This window comes from Sorex fumeus, unplaced genomic scaffold (genome assembly GCF_029834395.1).
Source record: "Sorex fumeus unplaced genomic scaffold, SorFum_2.1 ptg000043l, whole genome shotgun sequence".
NCBI classification, from domain to species: domain Eukaryota; kingdom Metazoa; phylum Chordata; class Mammalia; order Eulipotyphla; family Soricidae; genus Sorex; species Sorex fumeus.
Window position 1 is genome coordinate 26,573,781 of NW_026606100.1, and position 23,617 is coordinate 26,597,397.

The following is a 23,617-nucleotide window of genomic DNA, read 5'->3' on the forward strand; positions in this document are numbered from 1 at the left end:
CAGCCCTGTCTGTGCTCAGAGTTTACTCCGGGCTCTGTGCTCAGGGATCACTTCTGTGGTACAGGAGGAACACGTGGGAGTGCTGGGGATTGAACCTGAATTGGCCACGTACAAGGCAAGAGCTCTACCTGCTGATACCTCTCTGGCCTCATAAACGTTACATTTTAAGGGTAGTTTTAGGTTCACAGCATAATTGAGGATTCCCACAGACATAAAACTTGCTCAGTATTCACATCTTGTACCACAGTGGTAGCCCTAAATTGCGCTCTTGGTGTTGTACATTCTCTGGGTAGACACATGTATCCGCCATTGTAGTGTCATCCAGAATAACTGCACTGCCCCCAAATTCCCGTGTTCTGCCTATTCCGCCTTCCATAAATATTTTTTACTGTGTGCATAGTTTTCTTTATTGTAGGATGTTGTCTAGTTAAATCCTTAATAACCTTCTCATATTGGCTTTTTTCACTTACCTATGTGTATCCAAGTTTCCTTGTAACAAGTCTTAATAATTCATTTCTTTTTGTACTGAATAATGCTTAAATATACTGGAGTTCACCCCCCAGAAATGTACCTTGGTTAACTTACAAGTTTTGACAATTAGGGAGTAAAAGCTACTGTAAACTTCTTTGTGCACATTTGTTTTTGCTGCATCTGTTCAGGATGTTCTAAAGATGTTAACTCCTGACTCTGAGTTCATGGATCACTCCTGGAGGACTTGGGGAACCTTTTGGGGCACTGGGAATCAAATCCTGTTGATTGTGTGCAAGGCAAGTGCCTTACTGCTATTTTTTTTTTAAATATTTTTAGGTGCTCTTGTTTGTGTCTGCGTTTTTGTGTGGACTAAGTTTTTTGTTCTTTTGAGTAGATACTAAGAATTGCAGTTGCTGATAATTGTTGAGGATATGTTAAATTTTGTGAGAAATTTTGTGGTTTTTCAAAGTGACTTGTTTTGCTTTTCTGTGAAAGGTTAATGAGTTCTTGTTGCTTCACCAGAATTTGCTGATCTCTGTTTTGATTTTGGGCATTCTAATAAATATGTAATGGTATCTCATTTTAGCTTATAATTATCTAATGACATACTGTGTTGAATATCTTTTTTCATGTTTGCTTGCCATCTGTGTTTCGTTTCTTCTTTGATGATAGCCAAGGTTTTAATTGAGATCATTGTTGAGTTTTGGATAACAGTTCTTCATCAAATCTGTAGTTTTTATTTTAGTTTGATTATATTTTAGTTTTGGGGCCATATCTGACAGTGCTTCAGCTCATTGCTCTGCTATTGTTGCTCAGGGGACCATGTACTGTTGGGGATTGAACCCAGATCTTCATACAAAGTAGTGCACTAGCCCTTTGAGCTATTTCTCTGACCTATCTGATATGTTTTATGCAATTATTGCCTCCCTAACTGCCTTGTATGCTTATTGTCTGGAGTAGTAGCTGCTGCTACATCCTCACCCCCTCCTTTTTTTTTGGCCACACCCAGTGGTGCATAAGGGTTGCTCCCAGCAGTGCTGGGAGAACATGAGGTACAGAGACTTGAACCCAGGCCTCAGGCATGTGAAACTTTGTGCTTAATCCATTGATCTGTCTCTCTGTCCTCTAGAATAGCAGTTTCTTGGTGAACTCTTTTAAATAACAGTAGGTATAATCTATATATAAAATAACATACACATTGGTTATTATAATGTAGCACATCTTAAATTGTATTATTAAATATAACTTAATATTTGTAACTAAAAATTATGCACATAAAATTTCAGATTCTGAGAAATTTTATTGTCCATTTTTGTGAAAAATTGTTTTACAGAATTTAGTATATCTCTTTAATTGAGGATGATCATTTTGGGGACGGGAGCATTCCTTTCATGGATCCGGGCAGGCTTGGGGACGAGATGCTGGGGATTGAACCTGGGTGGTGGCAAACTCCTACCACTATACTGTCGCTTGACCCCAGAAGTGAATCATTTTAGACATGGATTTGTCTTTTTCATAAATGAATCATGTGTGGACAGATTATGAATGCTTTTCTAGAACATAGCTTTTTAAACTCTGGGTGGTGACCTCATGTAATGGTCATGTACCTGAAAGTAGGGTAGTTGGCAACAGTTAAAAGTTTTGAATATGGAATGATTTAAAATTAATTTAGAACAAGCTATAGTAATGCTTCTAAGGATTTCCAGCTCAGGCAAAGTAGTGTCCCAAGTGGAAAAAATTTAAGAAACGAAGGTTTACATTTGTTTCTTCTATCCTCCACCTGTCTTCATAGGACTTGTTGTTTATTTTATAATTAAGGGAGTCCTAGATAATTCTAACATTGCAGTGGTTCTCATATGTCCAGGGATACCCAGGTGTTCAGGAGTGAAAACTAATAAGGTAGTATTTGCCCTTAACTCTTTTTTTTTTTTTGTCTTCACTAAGTGGAGCTTTCCAGAGGCCATGGAATATGATAATATCATTACTCTTGATTGCTTTGAGGTGTGAGTTATAATAGTGTTTGGGGGTTTAAAAATATCTTTTAAATTTCAAATACAGAGACTATAGTAGGCATGACTACACACACAAAAAAACTTATTTTAGGTAGCTCAGTATTTAAGAATATAAAGTAATCTTGGAACTAAAGTGAAAACTGCTGAAGTAGAATATGTTTATATTTCAGATCTGTTCAGGACAGACAGGTAAGGTATTTGGTTTCCCTAGAGAAACTCCCTTATTTTCTCTAAATAGAAAAAAATTGCTTTTCCTTTCTAGATAGCTTTTGTTGTTTTTAGTGACACACCTAGTTATGCTCAGAAAGCTATTCCTGAATATGTGCTAGAGGTTACTCCTGGCAGTGTTCAAGAGACCATGTCTGTAGTGCCAGGGATTGAACTTGGCTAGGACTCTCTCCTTGCAAAGTCTCCCCTGTCTCTGTGGCCATGGATGGATTTCCCCCACTTGCTTCTTATTGCAATCAAAAATTTGTTTCTTTGGGATAGATGATGACGTGGTAAGTTAGTGGACCAGTTTCTGGGATAGTATCACTCTAGGATCCGAGCTTTTGCCGGACTCTTAGTTTCAACCATCATTATTCCTTTTTTTGTCCTTATGTGATTGCTCTTGACTTTTGTGAGTGTTAAAACCAAATTGCCTAATTCATTTGGGCCCCCATACCTTTGGAATGTCAATACATACTTTTTCAAGATTCTCCTTTATTTCTAGTACTTGATGCTTTTCCTAACGAATGATTTGAGTTCAGTTATGCATTGAGAGAGATAACAAGGGATATATATCACTTACACAATATTTATAGTAATGAAATATCTTACATTATTATTGATAATAATAGGCCATGGGGGGCACACTATCTGTGCTGTACTATTGTTCTGACCCTATATTTTAATTTTTAGAATATGTAGAATGTATGTTTCCGTTTATAAGGGTAGGAATCCAACTTCATTCTTTTGTGTATAGTTTTTCTAGTAGTCTCAGTATCTTACTGAAAGAACAGTTGTCTGCCCATTGGAAATCCTCTTGACATGTCTGTAAAAAAATTCAGTTGGCCAGGGGCCAGAGAGATAGTACAGTGGTTAAGGCACCTACCTCACATGCATCTGATACTGGTTAGATTTCCCAGCACTGATATCATTTCCATGAGCAAATAGCCAGGAATAAGCTCTGAGCATCACTGGATATGGCCCCTCAAAATAAAAAACAATACAAATCAGTTGATCATTGGTGTATAGGTTTGTTTTCTGGACTTTTAAATTTTGTAGTGTATGTTCTTGTTCCAGTTTTTATTATTGTGAGTTTATTAGGTGATTTTTGTTGTTGTTGTTGTTCTTTTATTTTTAGGCCAAAACTGGTGGTGCTTAGGGCCTGGCTCTGTGTTCAGGAATCACTCCTAGCAGACTCAGGGAACCATATGGGGGTGTTGGGGGTTGAACCTGGATCAGCTGTGTGCAAGGCAAGCACCCTACCCACTGTGCTACCTATCTGGCATCACTTTCAATTTTAATACAGTATTCAATAAGTAATATAAGCTATTCAACAAATCTTAGAATCAGCTTTGTTAGATGGTTTGTCTAGTTGTAATGGTAAGGTAAAGGTAAAGGCCCTCCCGTTGATCATCGATTTGCTCGAGCGGGCCCAGGAACGTCTCCATTGGAGACTTTGTTGTTACTGTGTTTGGCATATCGGATACGTCACAGGGAGCTTGCCAGGCTCTGCCGTGCGGGCAAGATACTCTCGGTAGCTTGCCGGGCTCTCGGAGAGGGGCAGAGGAATCGAACTCAGGTCGGCCATGTTGGCTGTGTGCAAGGCAAACGCCCTACCCGCTGTGCTATCGCTCCAGCCCCTGCCCGCCGTCACGCGTCTAGTTGTAGGCTAATAAAATATAAAAACTTTTGATTGGTATAGTATAGTAACTATTTTGTTTGTGTGTTTTCACCTTTAGGTAAGTTTATTGGAATATAACCTTTGATAATTGAGGAAGACCAGTAGTTGGTTTAGTATTGCTCATGTCTTCTGTTTCTCATTTTATTTTTTGCTAGTTTTTTTTTCAATCTATTGGAAGTATGGTGTTGAAATCTACAGTGCTCAGGTGATGCTCAGAGTACTAGAAATTTGAACGAGGCTCAGTGAGATGCAAGGCAGTTGCTTTGCCCCCACACTATCTCTCCAGCCTCTCTATATTTTTAGATTTAATGAGAATTAAATTATTTAGATTTAATGTGAATTCTTTATATATATCATGTAGTTGTTATGGCTGGAGCAATAATAGCACAGTGGGTAGGGCGTTTGCCTTGCAAGTGGCCAACATGGCCGACCCGAGTTCGATTCCTCTGCCCCTCTTGGAGAGCCCGACAAGCTACCAAGAGTATTTCGTCTGCACGGCAAAGCCTGGCAAGCTCCCCGTGACATATTCGATATGCCAAACAGAGTAACAATTGTCACAGTGGAGATGTTACTGGGCCCGCTTGAGCAAATTGATGAACAACAGTACAGGGACAGGGACAGTGACAGTAGTTGTTATATGGCAGTTGATCCTTGGCATCCCATATGGATTCCCAAGCCAGCTAGTTGTGATGCCTTAATGCAGAGTGAGGAGTAACACCTGAGCACTGCTGAGTGTGGCCCCAAAACTGACACACTCAAACACACTCACACACTGGTGTAAAGGAGTGATAAGTGACTAAGAGAAAGTTGATGGAAAAATAGCAAGAGAAATTTTTGATTTATAATCATGAGACTGAGCTGGACTATGCTTTGAATAACTGGAGATTTCAAGGAATGCTTTTGGCAGGAGGAAGAGGGTATAAAGAGAGGGATTAGGATCAAAATAAGAAAGAACAAGTTATATTTGAGAAACAGTAGTTTCAGTTGAGGGCACTTAAAGGAAATTGGGAGAGTGCTGAAAAAATTTGGAAGAATTTAAGAGCTTAAGAGCCATAGTTAACAATTTTGACTGACTTCTTTGCAAACAGGTAATCACTGAATGTTTTTAAACAGGAAAACTATCAAGAATTTATGACATCTAGATTGAATTCCTGACACTGCATATGTACACTTGAGTATTGGCAAGATTATTAGCCCTAAACTGCCAGATATGACCAAAAACCAAAAGAATTTACTTCATGGAAACTGCTTAAATGCTCAATGATGGATGAGTAGATAAAGATATGTTATACACACACACACACACACACACACACACACACACACACACACACACACACAATGCAGTACTACCCAACTATTGATGGGAATGTAGAGGGTCATGTTAAGCAAAATACATCATATGGAAGGGTTATTCCTGGTGGGTCTGGTGGGCACTTGTGGTCTTGGGGATTGGGGATCTGGCAGGGTCAGCTGCTTCCATGGCAAGTCCCTACTCTCCAGACCCTAAAAATCATGTCTCATGAGATTTTTTTGTGTTTTCTTTTCCTTTGGGGCAGAACAGGGGGTGGGGAGTGGGTGGGAAGGGGGCAGGATAAGTACCCAGCAGTGCTGAAGATCGACTTCCTGTTCAATGCTTAGAATTCACTCCCATTAAAGGGAGCTCAGATAGAGAAGGGAACACCAAATAAAGGTGTTGGGAGGATCCTCCCAGGATGGGAGAAGCATGCTGAAAGTAGACTATAGACTAAAGATGATTGTCACCCATTGCCTCTCTTGCAAACCACAGACCCAAAAGGAGAGAGAGAACAAAAGGGAATGCCCTGCCACAGAGGCAGGGGGATGGGGGTGATGGGAGGGTGGGAGGGATGCTGGGACCCGTGGTGGTGGGGAATGGGCACTGGTGGAGGGATGGGTATTTGATCACTGTGTAATTGAAACCCAAGCACAACTACAATTTGCCCAATTTTTAGACTAAAAGTCCAAACATAATTTTTAGCTTCTTTGCACTGTACATCCTAGAGCAAATGACCACAGCAGATTTCTCTTAGAATATACTCTCTATCCAGCCAATCACCTTTCTATCACTGCCACTACAATTTAAGCCATCAATACTTCCTCCAAAGCTATCATAAGAATAATCAAATAATTCTTTCTTAATAATCAGTAATTCATGTAATAACCTGGTAATCTTTTTAGTTTGTTTGTTTTGGGGCCACACCTGATATGCTCAGGGCATACTCAGGGATCACTCCTGACGGTGGTTGGGAGAACCATATGTGGTGCTGGTGAATGAACCCTGGTTGGCTGCCTGCAAGGCAAGCACCCTGCCTGGTGGACTCTCTCCCCAGCTTAGCAGTTTGGTAATCTTAATAGAAACCTGGTCATGTTGCCTCTACCACTAAGTATAAAATCAGTGGATTTTTACTAAATTTAAAACCCAATTTCACTGTATACCTTTGTTTTTATTATCTTATCTCTGAATCTCTGACCATATCTCCTTGTTTTTCACCATATTCAGTCTGTCCACGTCACACCAATTTTCTTATTGTTCCTTAGATAACACCAAATTGCTGAAATTGGCCAGCAGGTACAAGCCCCTGTAAATCAGAATTGACTAGGGTTTCATTGGGGAACGATTCACCACTCCCACCTTGACAACACCCTAGCAACACAACTGAAAATGACTAGGTAGCTTGGAAAAAATCTCTGAAGGCCAGCTTTGGACAACCAAGTGGTGCCCACTCTCCGTGTTGCTTGGGAGTTGACCCCACTTGATTCCTCTGGGGGTACAACAGTTTCTTTAATTTATGATACACTCCCATCTTGTTCAGTTGCCCACAACCCTCTATGGATGTGGTTCTTTTTCTGTTTAAATTTATGGGGTACATTCATTCCCTAGAGTAGGGCTGGAGTCATAGCACAGTGGTAGGGTGTTTGCCTTACGTGCAGCAGGCCCTGCCAAGCCGGGTTTGATTCCTCTGCCCCTCTCGGAGAGCCCAGGAAGCTACCGAGAGTATCTTGCCTGCAAGCTACCCGTGATGTATTCAATATGCCAAACACAGTAACAACAAGTCTCAAGATGGAGATGTTACTGGGCCCACTCGAGCAAACCGATGAACAACTGGAGGACCGTGCTATTCCCTAAGAGTTAATTCATCCCAATTTGGATGTATAATTCCTGAGCTAACACCCCACCCTGTTCTTTGGAGAAATTCTGTGTTCACTCTTAATCTTATTCTCTGACTTTTCACTTCCCTTCCTTAGTTCCTAAGTAAATCCTCTTTGCTTCACTGCCCCAGCAATTCTAAGAGTAGTAAGCAGCGAAGGGACAGAGAAGTAGTACAGCAGGCATGGTATTTGCCTTACAAGGCATGGCTGACTCAGGTTTGATACTTGACATCCCATGTGGTCGGTCCCTAAGCTCTACCAGAAACTCCCCGAGTGTAGAACCAGCAATAAGTCCTGAGCACTTTCAAGTATGGACGCCCCCCCAAAAACAAACAAAGAAACAAACAAACGAAAAACAGAAATAAGACAAGCCCTGGAAAGCTGGGTAGAGGTCAGGACTTCAAGGTCCATACTCTGTGGGAGTTCCTGCAGGCTTTCATATGTCTTGAGTACCTCAAGCACTGACTCTCTGCAGTGGAACATGCAGAAGCGTGGTATTAGCACACTCGCTGGTGGCTGCCTTTCTCCTCTAGTTTCCCGTATACCCACTGCCACTTCAGACTGTATGCTGATGTAGCACTGTCCTTCTGCCTGTTCTTGATATCCTGTTTGGATATCCACATGACTTGGATATCCATATTTTTTGCTTTTTGGGTCATACCCAGCGATGCTCAGGGATTATTCCTGGCTCTGCACTCAGGAATTATTCCTGGTGGTGCTTGGGGGATCATATGGGATGCTGGGGATCGAACCCAGGTCGGCCGCGTGCAAGGCAAATGCCCTACCCACTGTGCTATCGCTCCAGCCCTCACTTTATTTCTGACCAGGGATCATATATGTGCCTGACTGATGTTTGCACATTTAGTCGTAGTGCTTGCCAGAGGTCACTTCCCTTCATTTGTGATTGTTGTACCAGGAGTCATAGACAGCAGAGGTGTCAGGCTCAAATAGAGTTCTTGGGACCTAGTTTGGTGCATGTAGCAGAATGGGGATCAGACTTCAAGCTTTGAGGGGAGACTCTTAAGTTGCTGAGTCATCTCTTTGTCCCTAGAGGCTCTTTTTCTAACCTCTCAAGGTTAGAAAAAAGTCTCCCTAAATCCCTCTCCAGTGCTTCTACGAAGTCAGGGTTTATCACAGTTCAGTGTTATCCACTTATTTTGCTATATTCTTCTACCATTACTTGTTATGCTTATCCTTAACATGCACATCATCATGTGTATCTTTTGCTTCTGTTGCCAGAATGAAAGTTTCATCTGTCATTATTTACAGCTGCATATCTAGTGCCTGACTCTTAGTCGACTCTTAAATTTCTGTCGCCGACCTCAAAAAACACGCATGGCAGAGCCTGGCAAGCTCCCCGTGGTGTATTCAATATGCCAAAAACAGTAACAAGTCTCAAAATGGAGACGTTACTGTTGCCTGCTCAAGCTAATCAATGAACAACGGGAGTACAGTGCTACCTCAAAAAAAAGAGGATCAGAAACTAATGGAAGGTTTTTAATTGTGTTGTTGTTTTACTTTGAATCAAAACGAGGGCTGGACATACAGTTCAAAGGAGCATATGTTTTGCTTTGCATCTCAGGGGCCCCCATCAGGCCAACATCAGGGCCAACATCAGGGATGTTGATCATCAGTAGAGCACTTGCCTATCTACACAAGGCTTGGGTCCAGTCCCTGACATGGCAGAACAACACTATTCCACATTGTGTGTTATTTTTAGTTAGTTTTCATCTAGGAATGGGGAGAAAATTCAGAGGACTGTAGTGCATGTTTTTCTTCCAGGAGATCCATGTTCAGTCCTTAGCACCTTGTCATTCCCTTGAACATAGAACTTGGAGTAGACTCAGCCCAAAGGAAGCTGGGAAGGAGAAGGGTAAGGATTGGGGAGAGAGAGAGAGACTTAATGACAGGACAAACGCTGTTAACAAATTTTGAGTGCTTTGGGGTTGTTGTTTGTTTGTTTTTTGTTTTTTAGGCCACACCCAGTAGTGCTCCGGGCTCTGTGTTCAGAAACCATTCCTTTGTGGGTTTGGGGGACGATAAGGAGTACCAGGGGTTGAACCTGGTTGGCCTTACGCAAGGCAAATGTCCTACCCTCTGTACATAGCTCCAGCACATGATTTTTGAGTGCTTTTAAAGAAAGAAATTTCGTTCACAGCAAATAAAGTTTGGAAACGTAGTGGCTTGCATATATGATCACATTTTTAGTTCATGTACGAACTGTACTCATACAAGATTACTGACCTGTAATGACTAAGTCCTCTAAGGAACCGAGGCCCAGAGATTGTGAACTGGCATAATTGACTTATTCAAATCAACCTCAGATTTATATTTAAATGGCTTCTTTATAAGCATAATTACTCTCCGAAAGACAGTTTGAAATAGTAGAAAAAAGTGAATTCAAACTACCCTTAGATTTTCAGTGAACTAAATTTATCTGACTTAAGTACTTCTGTAGCTACTTTTGTGATTTTGATTAAGCATTTTGAAATCTCATTTTATAATAATATGTAATATATAAAACGATACCAGATGATTTTGATAGTGTTCCAGCTACTCAATAATACTTCTTTTCCCTCTTTAAATTATTAATACCACTAATATTTAGAACTTTCCAACATACTTCTGGTTTTGTTCTGATTACAGTTTTTCATAAACTGGATTTTGTCATCTCTGTTTAGGGGCCAACAAAGCAAGCCTTAATTATAGTTTGGTTTTAGTTTATACCTGCAGAGAACTTCATTGAGTAAGGACAGAAAACCATCATTTTCCCATAACACAAAAATTACCTTTCTTTCATATTTTTTTTTAATTTGTTTTATCTTCAGGATGCCAGACACAGAAAGTAGAATCATTATAAAGTCTCAAAGCAGCAAACCAGGGGAATAGCTCAAGTGATAGCATGGGTTTAATCACTGCACTGCCTGGCCCCCTTGAGCACCATTCAGGTGGTCCCTGAGCAACACCCCACCCTGGTGGAATACTGAACCTGCCGGGTTGCATCAGATGAGGACCTGCCCACCACCCCAGCCCCAGGTCCTGCTGAATGGGAGATCTCTTTTAAAAAGATCATCCTGTGAATAGGAGAATATGGAAATTGGGAAGGATGTGTTTACATTTCTTTTAGCATTTTATTTGGTGACCACACCTGGGAGTGTTTGGGCTTCACTCCTTGCAGTATTTGGAGCCCATGTGGCGCTTAAGTCTCCTGTGTGCGGTGCATGTGCTGTAACCCATTGAGTTACTTACTTGGGCCTTTCTTTTCTTTTCTTTTCTTTTCTTTTTTTTTTTTTTTTAAATTTTGGGACTATGTCCAGTAGCTCAGGGGCCATTTCTGACACGGTGCATCACTCCCATTCACCATGTCAGAAATTCAGGAGATAATATGTATTCAGGAGATAATATGCAGTGCCACTGAGCAAACCTGGGTCTCCTCTTACTAGCCCCTTGAACTTTTTCTCAGGCCCCACATTCAGCATTTATTGGCTGACGTTTAGGACTAGGTTAGGCTATTTAAAGAGAAAAGATGTATGGACTCTATAGTTCTTTGTTCAAAAATCAGTAGATAAAATCTCTTAGTTTATAAGTAGTATAGCTACATCACTGGTGAGGTTGTTTCGAACTTTGCCTGGAATTTGTGGAGTGAGTTAAGAAATACCATAGAATTAGATTAAGGCTGCAGATAACACAATAGGTTAAAGAACAAAAGGCTCAAAAGACTTTAAAAGATAAATATGTAATGATTGATAAATTACTATGGCTGGTATATGCAGTGTATATGAACAGAAAGCAATGACAGGAGACTGAAAAGATTGTTTTCATCTAATCCTCACTCATCTTGCTTTCATCCAAGACTCTAAAGTCTTCAGTATGTCAGTGGAAAATCATTAATAACATTTAAAATAGAGAAGATGGAAGAACTTGGCAGCAGTAGGATGAGTTGTGTTGAAGATGGGGGTTAGAGAGATCATGAAGTAGTAAGAGGAATAGGAAATTAGGAGTTCTTTTTTTTTTTCTCTCTCTCTCTCTCTCTCTTTTTGCCACACCTAGTGGTACTAGGCCTTATTACTGACTCTGTGCTCAGGGATCACACCTGACAGGGTGCTGACCATATGGGGTGCCAGGGATCAAGCCTGGGTTAGCTGTGTGCATGGCAAGTACTCTACCTGCTATATTCACTATGGCCCCTGATTTTAACTTTCGATAAATTTTAACTTTTTTTTTTTTGTTGTTGTTCACACCCAGCTGGAGCGATAGCACAGCGGATAGGGCGTCTGCCTTGCACGCAGCCAACATGGCCGACCCGAGTTCAATTCCTCCGCCCCTCTCAGAGAGCCCGGCAAGCTACCGAGAGTATTCGATATGCCAGACACAGTAACAACAAAGTCTCCTATGGAGATGTTACTGGGCCTGCTCGAGCAAATCGACGATCAACGGGAGGGCCTTTACTTTACTTACTTTACTTTACTTACCCAGCCATGCACAGGGGTTACTCCTGGCTCATGCACTCAGGAATTACTCCTGGCAGTGCTCAGGGAAACATATGGGATGCTGGGAATCGAACCTTGGTCGGCCGCGTGCAAGGCAAATGCCCTACCTGCTCTATGTCTCTACATTTTTTTTTCTCTTTAAATACTGATTACCAAAAATCTTCCTAGATAAATAAATTTAACTTTGAGTTGAGAAATTTAAATTTACTAGGCAATTGGCTTGGTTTTGTGGGGTTTTGTTGCTTGTTTTTGCTTTTTTTTTTTTTTTTTTTGTTATACCTGGCCAGGCTTAGGGCTTACTCCTGGCTCTGTGCTCGAGGATCGCTCCTCCTGGTGGGACTTGGGGCCATATGGGGCACGGGCGCCAGGGATTGAACCTGGGGCTGCTTTTTGGAAGGCAAGTGCCCTGCCCATTATACTATCACTGTATATGAACCCACATGATTGTTTTTAAATTATATATTTCTCAACTCAAAGTTTTATTTATCTAGGAAGATTTTTGGTAATCAGTATTTAAAGAGAAAAAAATGTAGAGACATAGATTAAAATGCTTCAATAGGGACTGGAGTGATAGCACAGCAGATAGGGCATTTGCCTTGCACGTGACTGACCCGGGTTCGATTCCCAGCATCCCATATGGTCCCCTGAGCACGCCAGGGGTAATTCCTGAGTGCAGAGCCAGGAGTCACCCCTGAGCACCGCTGGGTGTGACCCCCCACCCAAATATAGCTGAGTACATGCTTTGTATGCAGGAGGCTCAGGTTTTTTTTTTTTTTCCTTTATTTTATTTTATTTTTTTTCAAGTTGTAGATTTACAATTTTTTGTGCTTTGGTTTCAATTATACAATGATCAGATACCCATCCCTCCACCAGTGCCCATTTTCCACCACCATAGATAATATCCCTCCCACCCCCATCCCCCCATCCCCCCTGTCTCTGTGGCAGGGCAATCCCCTGTGTTCTCTCTCTCCTTTTGGGTGTTGTGGTCTGCAAAAGAGGCATTGAGTGGCAAACATGTTCAGTCCATAGTCTACTTTCGACATGCATCTCCCCTCCTGGGAGGATCCTCCAAACATCCTTTATTTGGTGCTCCCTTCTCTATCTGAGCTGCCCTTTCCTCTAGGATACCCGGCTGGCCTCTAAGTTATGGAGTAATCCTCCTGGTGCTGATCTCAGCTATTCTTGGGTATTAATCTCATACTTTGTTACTTTATATCCCCCAGATGAATGCAATCTTTCTATGTCTATCCCTCTCTTTCTGACTCATTTCGCTTAGCATGATACTTTCCATATTGTACCACTTGTATGTAAATTTCATGACTTCATCTTTTCTAAGAGCTACATAGTACTCCATTGTGTAGATGTACCAAAGTTTCTTTAACCAGTCATCTGTTCTTGGGCATTCAGGTTTCTTCCAGTTTCTGGCTATTGTAAAGAGTGCTGCAATGAACAAACAAGTGCAGATGTCACTTCGACTACACATTTTTGCCTCTCTGGGATATATTCCCAGGAGTGGTATTGCTGGGTCAAATGGGAGCTCAATTTCTAATTTTTTGAGAATCGTCCATACTGTTTTCCAGAAGGGCTGAACCAGTGGACATTCCCACCAACAGTGAAGGAGTGTCCCTTTCTCGCCACATCCACGCCAGCATCGGTTGCTTTTGTTCTTTTGAATGTGGGCCAGTCTCTGAGGTGTGAGATGGTATCTCATTGTGGTTTTGATCTGCATCTCCCTGATGATTAATGATGTAGAGCATTTTCTCATGTGCTTTTTTGCCATTCGGATTTCTTCTTTGAGAAAGTTTCTGTTCATTTCATTGCCCCATTTTTGGATGGGGTTGGATGTTTTCTTCTTGTGGAGTTTAACCAGTATTTTGTATATCCTGGATATCAACCCCTTGTCAGATGTGTATTCGGTGAATATCCTTTCCCATTCTGTAGACTGTCTTTGTATTTTGGTCACTGTTTCTTTGGAGGTGCAGAAGCTTCTTAGTTTAAGATAGTCCCATTTATCTATCTCTGTTTTCACTTGCTCGGCCAGTGGCATGGCATCTTTGAAGATACCATTAGCTTCAATGTCATGGAGGGTTTTGCCAACTTTATCTTCAATGTACCTTATGGTTTCTGGTCTGATGTTGAGGTCTTTAATCCATTTTGATCTTACTTTTGTACATGGTGTTAGGCAGAGTTCTGAGCCTATTTTTTTGCATGTAGAGGCTCAGGTTTGATCCCAGGTGTGAGATGGTCTCCTGAGCATGACCAGGAACAACTCCAGATTACAGAGCCTGGAGTAACCCTCAACGCCCCTAGAGCCAGAGGGCACGAGGAGGATGGTACTGTGTTTACCTCTTTATTTGTCTGTTTGGGGGCTATGGCCAGCCGTGCTCAGGGACTAGTCATGACTCTGTCTCAGGGATCACTCCGGGCTATATGGGGGACCATATGTGGTGACAGGAATAAAACTGGGTTGGGTGGCAGCGTGCAGGGCAATTGCCTTACCTTTGCAAGGTCTTCAGCTCTTGTACCTTTTAAAGAATAATGTTCATAATACTGTAAATGCGAAATAATTGTCTTAATCTATTTTAATTACTCTTCTTTGTAGGCTCATAGAAATACTACTCTTCAAGTTCCAGTCATTTGTCCCCCTTCCTCTCACTATTTTCCCCCTCCCTAATATTGAGGATCAAATCCAGGGCTTCTCACATGCAAGATATATAATGTACCACCACTGAGCTACCTGCCTTATCCTCTTGTATATTTCTGTATTCTGTTTCAGTTTGGATCATTAGTATTACTAAATTCTTCTTCAGTGTAAACGGACAGCTGTTTCTTTTTTTTTCATCAGGTTTTATGCTAATTAATTCTGAGGGTATATGTGGTACCATCAGATTACATGGGCCTGGAGCAGGATTCTCTAGAAGAGAGCAACGTTTTACTGGAAAAGGGGTCATAATCAGTGATATTCAGGCGTCACTCCTCCTAGCAGTGCTCAGGGAACCATTTGCTATGCAGACCAAACCGGGTCAAGCTTCTTGCGTGCCCTTATCCCCTGTCCTATCTCTTGCCACAAAGAGGAACTCTTAATGTATGTCAGTGAGATAGATTGCCTTGAGGAAGGACAGGAGGAGTCTGCTAAAACTCATTTCTTTATAGAAATTCCTCCAGTTGCCTTTGGGCTTATTTGTTTTTAAGTGAAGTAAGATCGTTTTTATTAAACAAAGTTTATTTAGAAAGATTCGTGAACTGGGAGAAAAGAAAGGAATACATATGTTCAAGAGAGAACACAATTAAAAAGAGCAAGCAAGCTGAGAAACGAGACAAGCAAGCAAGATCCTTGTTCAAGGGGGAACACAGACATGAGAGAGCCAAGCCACTTTTGGTTTTATGGTACACCAAGATAGCTAGAGCAAAAATAAAGCTGAGTTTGAAGTGAGGAACTCCAGATGCTGTTGGTTCTATCTAAATTCTCAAGCATTAAGTTAATAAGTAGATATCCAAAGGACCTTGATCTAAAATTTGCTAATTTTCTGAGAAGCTCATAATTTTCCTTTAACTCTTCTGTGTTTCTTAGATTGTTTCTGTACTGGTTCTCTCAAAGGAATGGGTTTCATGATTCATAAATCAGTGTTTCAGTCTTTTCTTTATATAATACAACATGTAATAAGCAACACTATAATGCTTATGTTAATTTCTTATGTATATGTTCCTATCCTATTGCTTTTCATAATGTGGTTTTCCTCTATTGGCATAAAAATGGAAGAGATAGTAGAGATTATGGTGTAGATTAAAGAGGGGAAAAAGAGAACTTTCCATTGTTCTTTTTTTTTTTTTACCCTTTGGGTCACATCTGGCCATGCACAGGGGTTACTCCTGCCTCTACACTCTACACTGGCGGTGCTCAGGAGACCATATGGAATGCTGGGAGTCGAACTCAGGTCGGCCAAGTACAAGGCAAACACCCTACCCACTGTGCTATATCACTCCAGCCCCTGTTCATACTTTTGAGAGCTATATGATAGTAGCAGAAGCCAAAAACCAGACATGTAGAGTCATAGCTAATAGAGAAATTGAGGAAAACAAGACCTTCCTGGAGCTTTTAATCTCCTTGGAAAGCTAAGAATAAACTATTAAAGAAAAAATTTAGAAAGCCCATACCAGATTTTACATTACAGAATATTTGAATAAACAGTGCTTGCTTGTGTCAGGGGAATAAAAGGCAATTTACAGTTACTGTAAGAGGACAGTGTTAAGGAAATTCTGTTGAAACTGAAGCATTTTAAGAGCTGGCACGATGTCTGTCCACTACTTCCCACTCAGTGTCTGCAGCTGGACCTGGGTGGTAGAAGCTCCTCAGTTAGTGTCTGTTGTATAAAGGAGTACATATTTGATGGAAAAGTGCCCTGAAGGATAAGATTTGTTTATGCAGAGGTAACATGCAAAGGCTTGAGAAAACTCCACATAGGAAGTAGAAATAATAATCAGATACATTAAAAGGCAACCTTGCTGGATCTGTGAAATGAGCAGGAAAGTTCTGGGTAGTAAACCCTCTATAAAGCTTTGTTGAAGTCAGGTTATAAGCACCTTTGATTGGTTAGATGTAGAAATTTGTTTTTTGTTTATGTTCTGCAAAGTCAAGTTTTTCTGAATAAAGGCGTTATTAAAGAACTGTTTGAAGAATATAGTCTGAAAACAATACATATTGTAACAGGGAAGAGACCAGCTTTAAGAACAATTGTATAGGAATTGTTTGGAAAATAGATATATCAGGGAATTTTTTTATATGCAGTATATTACAGTTATTTTTAAAGCCCTGGTAATAAAACATAATGACACAGTTCTGAAAACAATACATATTGTAACAATACATATTGTAACAAGGAAGAACAATTGTATACGAATTGTTTGGAAAATAGATACATTCGGGAAATATTTTTGTAATTGAACATAATGGTACAGTTGTCCTTTCAGTCTGTATAGTTTTTCATGGCATTTTGGTATTGATCTTTATGACTTTTGTGTGAAATCATGGTATAAATTTTGAATACATTGGTTCTTCTTTTATTTGCCTTTTGTTAATGTCAAGCATAGCACGAGACATTCCTTGTTGCTAAGCAACTGCTAAATTCAATATTTAATATTAATAAAACTGAGATTAAGTCCTTTTAACAGGATAGCAAAATAAAACCTTACATTGTCCAATCAGTAGTATTTGTAAGGGTATTGTTGCAGTTGTAAACAAAAAGTATGACTTTATAGTTATTATTTTGGACAAAATTAATTGTTAATCTTTTCATCCATGGCCATTTTTTGGGGGGGTGTTCTTTTCCTTTTTTATTTTTAGATGTTTTTTGTGAACCCCTACCCCCCATTTATTTTTGTGTGCCTGCAGTTGAACTTAGGTCATCACAAATGTAAATTAAGAGCTGTGCTGCTGTTTTCTCGCCTCTTGTGATTTTTAAATATTTTCCAAAGCGTTTATTTGCTTTTACTTTCTCAGCATTTTCTGTCATATTAGCACTTTTCTTTCTTTCTTTTTTTTTTTAAAAGAAACAACTGTGGTAAGCATGCAGAGTTGGAATTTGTTGTAGTTTTTTTTATAAACCAAGATAAAAACATATTAAATCTGTTCTTGGGATCACCAATAATTTCCTTTAGCTATTTATATTGTGTATTGTACTTTCAGGGTAATTTAATTGTTGTAAATATTTGTTAAGTCAGAATTTCTTTGGAGTGGGGGCTTGAAGGTTTTAGATCGGCAGATTATGTGATTTATTCTTTTTTTTTTTAAAGGTTGGTACAAAGAATAGTATGCAGATCAAGTAGACAGTGACTAGCAATTCCAGTTGATTCATCTCTTACCACCACTTCCCCATCTTCAAAACCCTCATCCCAAAATGGCCTTTTCCACCCTAACTTGAGGGGAGAGGACTTAATAATTTTAGTGGAAAGTGTTTTAAGTGTAGTTGTCAGATAATAAAACAGGCACAGATATCTCTCATTTGCCTCAAAGATTGGTTTTATTTTGAAAGCACACCATTTTGATGGGAGGGATAGCTCCTGGTGGTGACCGTGGGGGATCATGTGTGGGATGTTGCCTATTGAACCCGAGTCAGCTGCATGCAAGCAGCCTACTCACTGTACTGTTGATAACTCTGGCCCCACAGAAACTCTTTTTTGTATTAATTACAATGACATTTCTTTCTTTGCATTAGAAATGCAGCATGTACATTAAATTATATCAATCTTCTTTCTAAAGGTCATGCTTAAAGTACTTAGTGGATTCACAGATTTTATGTAACTGAGTTCCCAAACAAGTCCATGAAAATCAGTTGGGAACCCTTCCTCAAGTCCATTATTTCTGGTAGAATGTTTTACAAAGGTATAATTTTATTTCCCTTTTGTTTCTTATTCTACTAAAACAAGTAGAAATCAGTATGATGGAGTGTGTGTGTGTGTGTGTGTGTGTGTGTGTGTGTGTGTACTTGTTTTGGGATCACACCCTGCAGTGAGTGCTCAGGGCCTGTGGAACCGTATGGGGTGCTGGGAATTGAACCCAGGTCTGCTGAGGGCAAGGCAAGTGCCCTTACCACTGTATTTTTCTCCTCAACCCCATGACATAGAGTTGATCAGTAGTATTTGAAATAATCAGAGATTTTTTTAAATTTATTTTTCATACTGGTAGTTGTTTATAGATTAAATATTAATGTATAGACATACTTGAATTCACTTTTTTGTATATATGTAATTACTAGATCCTGCCTTTCATAAAGGAACCAAAATATCTTGTCAATGTGAAATAATTATGAAGGTCTTTTTTTCTTTTTCCTGAGTGGGGATGAGCTTAAGAGTTATTCCTTGCTCTGCACTCAAGAGTTCACTGCCAGCAGGGTGGGGTGGGGAAACACACAGACATACACATCACACACCTCACACGCCCCACACACCCCACATTCAGTGGGATGCCTGGAATCAACCAGCCTCTGCCGCGTGCAAGGCAAGCCACACAACCCTCTGCACCACTGCTCTAGCACTAATAGAATATTATGCAGTGATTTTTTTCATCCGTAATACAGATTTGCTTTGTAAAATACTAACTTACCTTACCTTTTTTTGGGGGTTGATATTTAGAGACCTGACATGTAGTATAACCAGAGTATTAAGGAAATTTTGAATCATTTTGATTTTTTCGCTGGGAATGGTGCCCTTTAAAAATTGGGAGTAAGAGAGTTTATATTAAGAAGTATTTGTGATTTTGTAAGTTGGTTAAGAGAACCTATGAATTTCCTTTCTGAGTATTGCATACTTCATGTTTGAATGTGTTCTGAATTTGTATTGACTCTTAATCATTGACAAAATGCAAATGTGCCTGTTAGATTTGTCATTGACACTCTTTCCTCAGTATCCCTTAAATAATCATATGAAAAGTCTTGAGAACTGGAATTAAATAAGTCTTTTCATTAGTAACAGATTAAATGCTAAATTGCTATAGAGAATATTATAATAATGGATTTCTTTTTCATCTTTTCAGGGTTTGAAAGTATTCTTGAAGGGCTGTTTGGACCTGCATTATTAAAAGATCTCAGTTTATTTAAAGGTATTAAATTTTTTTCTCTGGCATTTTAGTGTTTAGGGCGTATACTGACTTAAGCCTAAATGAATTCCTTTTTAAAATTTTCATATGGTTTGCAGCTATATTCATGTAATCATTTTTTATGTTAAATATACATGTATGATGGTACATTAATGAACAATTATCAAGAATTTTAAGACAAATTGGGAACCTGTCCATTGCTAAGGGTTTTTGTGTATTAAATAATATTTCTGAAATTGATTCTCATTTGTTTTCTCAAAAAATGTCTTGTTAGTATTAATTTGTCATTCTTACTGTTTTTTTTTTTTTTTGTAGACTGTGAACCTGAAAGCATTTCTGATTGGACTTTCGATGAGAATTGTCTTTTTTGTTGCTTGAGAAGAGATAAAGTAAAGGTAATCAAAAATCTTGTGACACTTGACTAGAATGGTATTTTACTCGATAGTTTTTAGTTTTTCAAGATTTTATTCCTTTGAAAGATGTTTCCAAAGAGGAATGTATGATTTTGTTTCATATAGTATTTGGTGGTGATTCAGTTTTTCAATTTAGACTGTTTTCAATCTGTTGATTAGCTATTGAGAAATCTATTTCCTAGCATGCAGGCTTTTTAAAAATTTTACAATAGGCAGAATAATTATGTCTCAAACTGTTGTGCTTATTTTAAACATAAAATTGTATGATCACTATAATGAGAGCTATGTGTATAGAAAGATCAGTAACAGATCTGGATCAGTAATTCTTGTAGATTTATGATGAACTCTGGTTTATAAAAAGCTTTTGTATAAAACTTTTTTTTTCTAATATTTGAGCATGAGTTTATATTCAGTTGAAAAATTGGGCTTGTTTTATTGGATTTGTTTTATTAGGTTCCTGTTTTATTGCTTTGTGCAATTAAACAGAATTTTGGTCTAGAAATAAAAACTTCTATTCATAGTAGTTTTTTGTTTCTTTTTATAGTTCTTCTGTTTTTTGCTTTAATGTAGTTTTTACCAAAGTAGACAAAACCTGGGGGAAGAGACCCCCGCTCCTCAGAAAGATTTGGGGCGTGGGGGCAGATGTTGCAGTTAGGACTACTTTTTGTGTGAAGAAGGAAAATTTCTATATGGGAGGGTGCTAGTGATGTTTTCTTTAGTGAAAAGGGGATAGTAGGCCAAATAAGTATGGGGACATTTGTTCTAAAGTTTTGGAAACGTTTTTATTCTTACCTCTTCTTTATATATTTCTCTAACATCAGGCCAGCCAAGTTCTTTCAACTTCTCCTTATTACAGTGTATTCTTTTTCCTTTCTACAGCTATCACAGTTGTTCAGATGATTAGCATCTAAAGTAATTCATAATTGGTCTCTCAGTTTTCTTCAGTCCTTATACACCACTGCAAGAGTAAACCACTGTGCAACCTGCCCTGCCCCTCGTTCTACAAATAGTATGGAAAAGTTACCCTATACTCAGTCTCCAATGACTTTGTTATTGTCTTCTGAATTCATTAGCATCTTCCACAGTCTTAATTCTGCTCTACCAGTGTTCTATATAATTGTGTGGAGTTAAACTGGTCTGATCATTTGATTAAACACCATGTTTTTATTTATTACATGGATCTATTCTCTATAGCTATTCTCCAAAGCTCTAAATTCCTTTCCTCTTCTTTTTTTGTTCTGTATTTTGAGCGACACTTGTGGGTGTTTAGGGCTTACTCCTTCCTGACTCTGGATTCAGGGATCACTTCATATTAGGGGGACCCATATGTGTGCCAGGGATTGAACCGGGTTGGCCACATGCAAGGCAAGCATCCTACCCACAGTACTATCACTCTAGCTTCCACCCCCTTGAGCTTACTCTTAATAGACGCCACCTTTCTTCCCCTGAATTGTTTAGGTGCTGTTTAACTTTTCTAATGCTTCACAATTGTAGTAAATATTACCTGTACTGGTTGTCGGTATTCTGCCCCCTTTTTTTATCCTTTTTTGTCACTGAAACAATTTTTTCTTGGGGGGAAGCACACCTGATAATGCTCTGAAGACTGTGACATATTGGGTTCAATACCAATATTGAACCCAGTACACCAGTATTGAACCCAGTACATGGAAAGCATGCTCTCAGTCCTTTCAGCTATCTCTCCTGGTGTCTTTGAATCTTTGAGTTTCTGACCATATTGTCAAATTATATTTTTTTGTAATTGGGGTTTTTCCAGTCTGTTTATTTTTTGGTTGTCTGGGTTTGGGGCCATACCCAGTGATGCTCAGGGGCTGCTCCTGGTGGGCCCAGGGGACCATATGGGATTCTGGGATCGGACCAGGTTTGTTCTGTGCAAGGAAAGTGCTCTGCCTGCTATAGTATCTCTCCAGCTCCTTTTGTCAAATTCTGGAGGTATGTTTGTACCCCAGTGTGTAGCCACTGAATCAGTATTTGCTATTATCAAATTAGTAGCTTTAAGATCTAAAAGCAGGTTTATGCGCTGCCTAATATTCTTATTTTGTAGAGTCTTTTTTTTTTCTTACTACATGAAGAAGGTTGTGACTCTCTGGGACAGTGTTCTCATTGAATTAAGGAGAGAAGTATCTTGAAATTTAATGTAAGTTGAGAAATATAAGAAAATAAGCAACAACATACGTAGTCGTGTGTGATCCACATATGTACAGGTTGAGTATTGAACAGGTCATTCAGTCAATGCTTGTGTAAACTAGAATAGCATTTTTTTCAGTTCCCCTGTGGGCCCCAGATTGTTTCAAGGGGGCAGAACTTCACGAAGAGGGCCGTGGCATGAGACTAGGCCAAGCAGTAGGACATGAAGTGGACCCGCAGAACAGAAACAAAGTCAGAAGGGCACCATTGCCAGTAAAAAGTTGAGAAACTGGACTTAAAGGAGCAACCATTAATTATCCCCTTTTAGGGTATGTTTGTGAAGAAAATTCCATATACAATAATTGATTGTAAGATATCCTTGTAATAAGAGCTTTCCATTGCTTGTATGAAGATAAAATATTACATGACTATTTTTAGAAGCACTATTTTAGAAGTAGCATAATATGGGATAATTTAGCATCAAAACAACTGTTCTTACTATTTATAGTTACACAATCTCTATATGGCTTTCTCACTAGAGAAGCTTCCTTCATTTGACAATTCAGCTGTTTCTAAAGAAATTGCTTTACTTCATTACCACTTCACTACCTGTCTTTGGCATTTTTCTTTTTTGTCATTTTTTGTCTTTTTTTTTTTTCTCTCTAAAGACAGCCACAGCATTTATAATGGAAAATAGGAACAGAAAGACTTTAGGAACATAAATTGTCAAGTAAATGTCTTAGGTTTTGTTAAAATAAGTGTTCTCAAACATCACAGGGACTTGGAGCATCTTATCTGAGAAGAATTAGAATCTCGAAATTAAATCTGGTCTCTGGGCTTGGTTAACTATTACTAGTTTAAGGCTAGTTTAAGATTTTTTTTTCCCCCAAAGGAAATGTTTGTTATGGTAAGAGCCAATAGGTGGCAGCATTGAGGATGAGTTTAGAATCTTGGAAATTGTCATGGTGAGACATCTAGATTGAGTTTGGAAAAGCTGTTAGAAACATTGACCTGATATCAGAAAAGAGGGAAGTAAGTACAGAAGCTGACAGAATCAATAAAGCAGGCATCGTAAAGTTTGAAATATTTAGGTGAATATATAAAATAATCTTTTTTGAAAATAAAACATATTCACCTAAGTGATTAGTAGAACAATTATTGACCTGCACTTTACAATATTCTGGTTTAAAAAAAAAATTACGGTCTGGGGCTGAAGAGGTCGCACAGCACACAAGATGATTGCCTGTCATGCTACCAACCGGTGTTTGATCCCTGGCACCACATATGATCCTCTGAGCACAGCCAGGTGTTGCTCAAACCCTCCTCCCCTCCAAAAAAAAATTCTAAATTGTAAGACCTAATTTTGTTGTGTTTCTAGAAGCTTTTTATTTAGATATTTTAAGAGATTAAGAAAAGCAGCGTGACACCGAATCAGT

General features: G+C 39.2%; 1 protein-coding gene across 7 annotated transcripts in view; it reads left to right on the forward strand.

Annotated features, from left to right (window-relative positions):
- The window catches only part of LCOR (ligand dependent nuclear receptor corepressor), a 100,950-nt gene that overhangs the window by 23,733 nt on the left and 53,600 nt on the right, over positions 1 to 23,617 (forward strand). For 6 of the 7 annotated variants that reach the window (XM_056120760.1, XM_056120765.1, XM_056120766.1 and 3 more), the window contains 2 exons: positions 19,561 to 19,626; positions 19,939 to 20,018. The exons of the other annotated variant lie outside the window; for it this stretch is intronic. In XM_056120760.1, the coding sequence (XP_055976735.1) occupies positions 19,561 to 19,626; positions 19,939 to 20,018 (146 nt within the window). The remainder of the gene's footprint in view (positions 1 to 19,560; positions 19,627 to 19,938; positions 20,019 to 23,617) is intronic. 7 annotated transcript variants of the gene reach the window in all.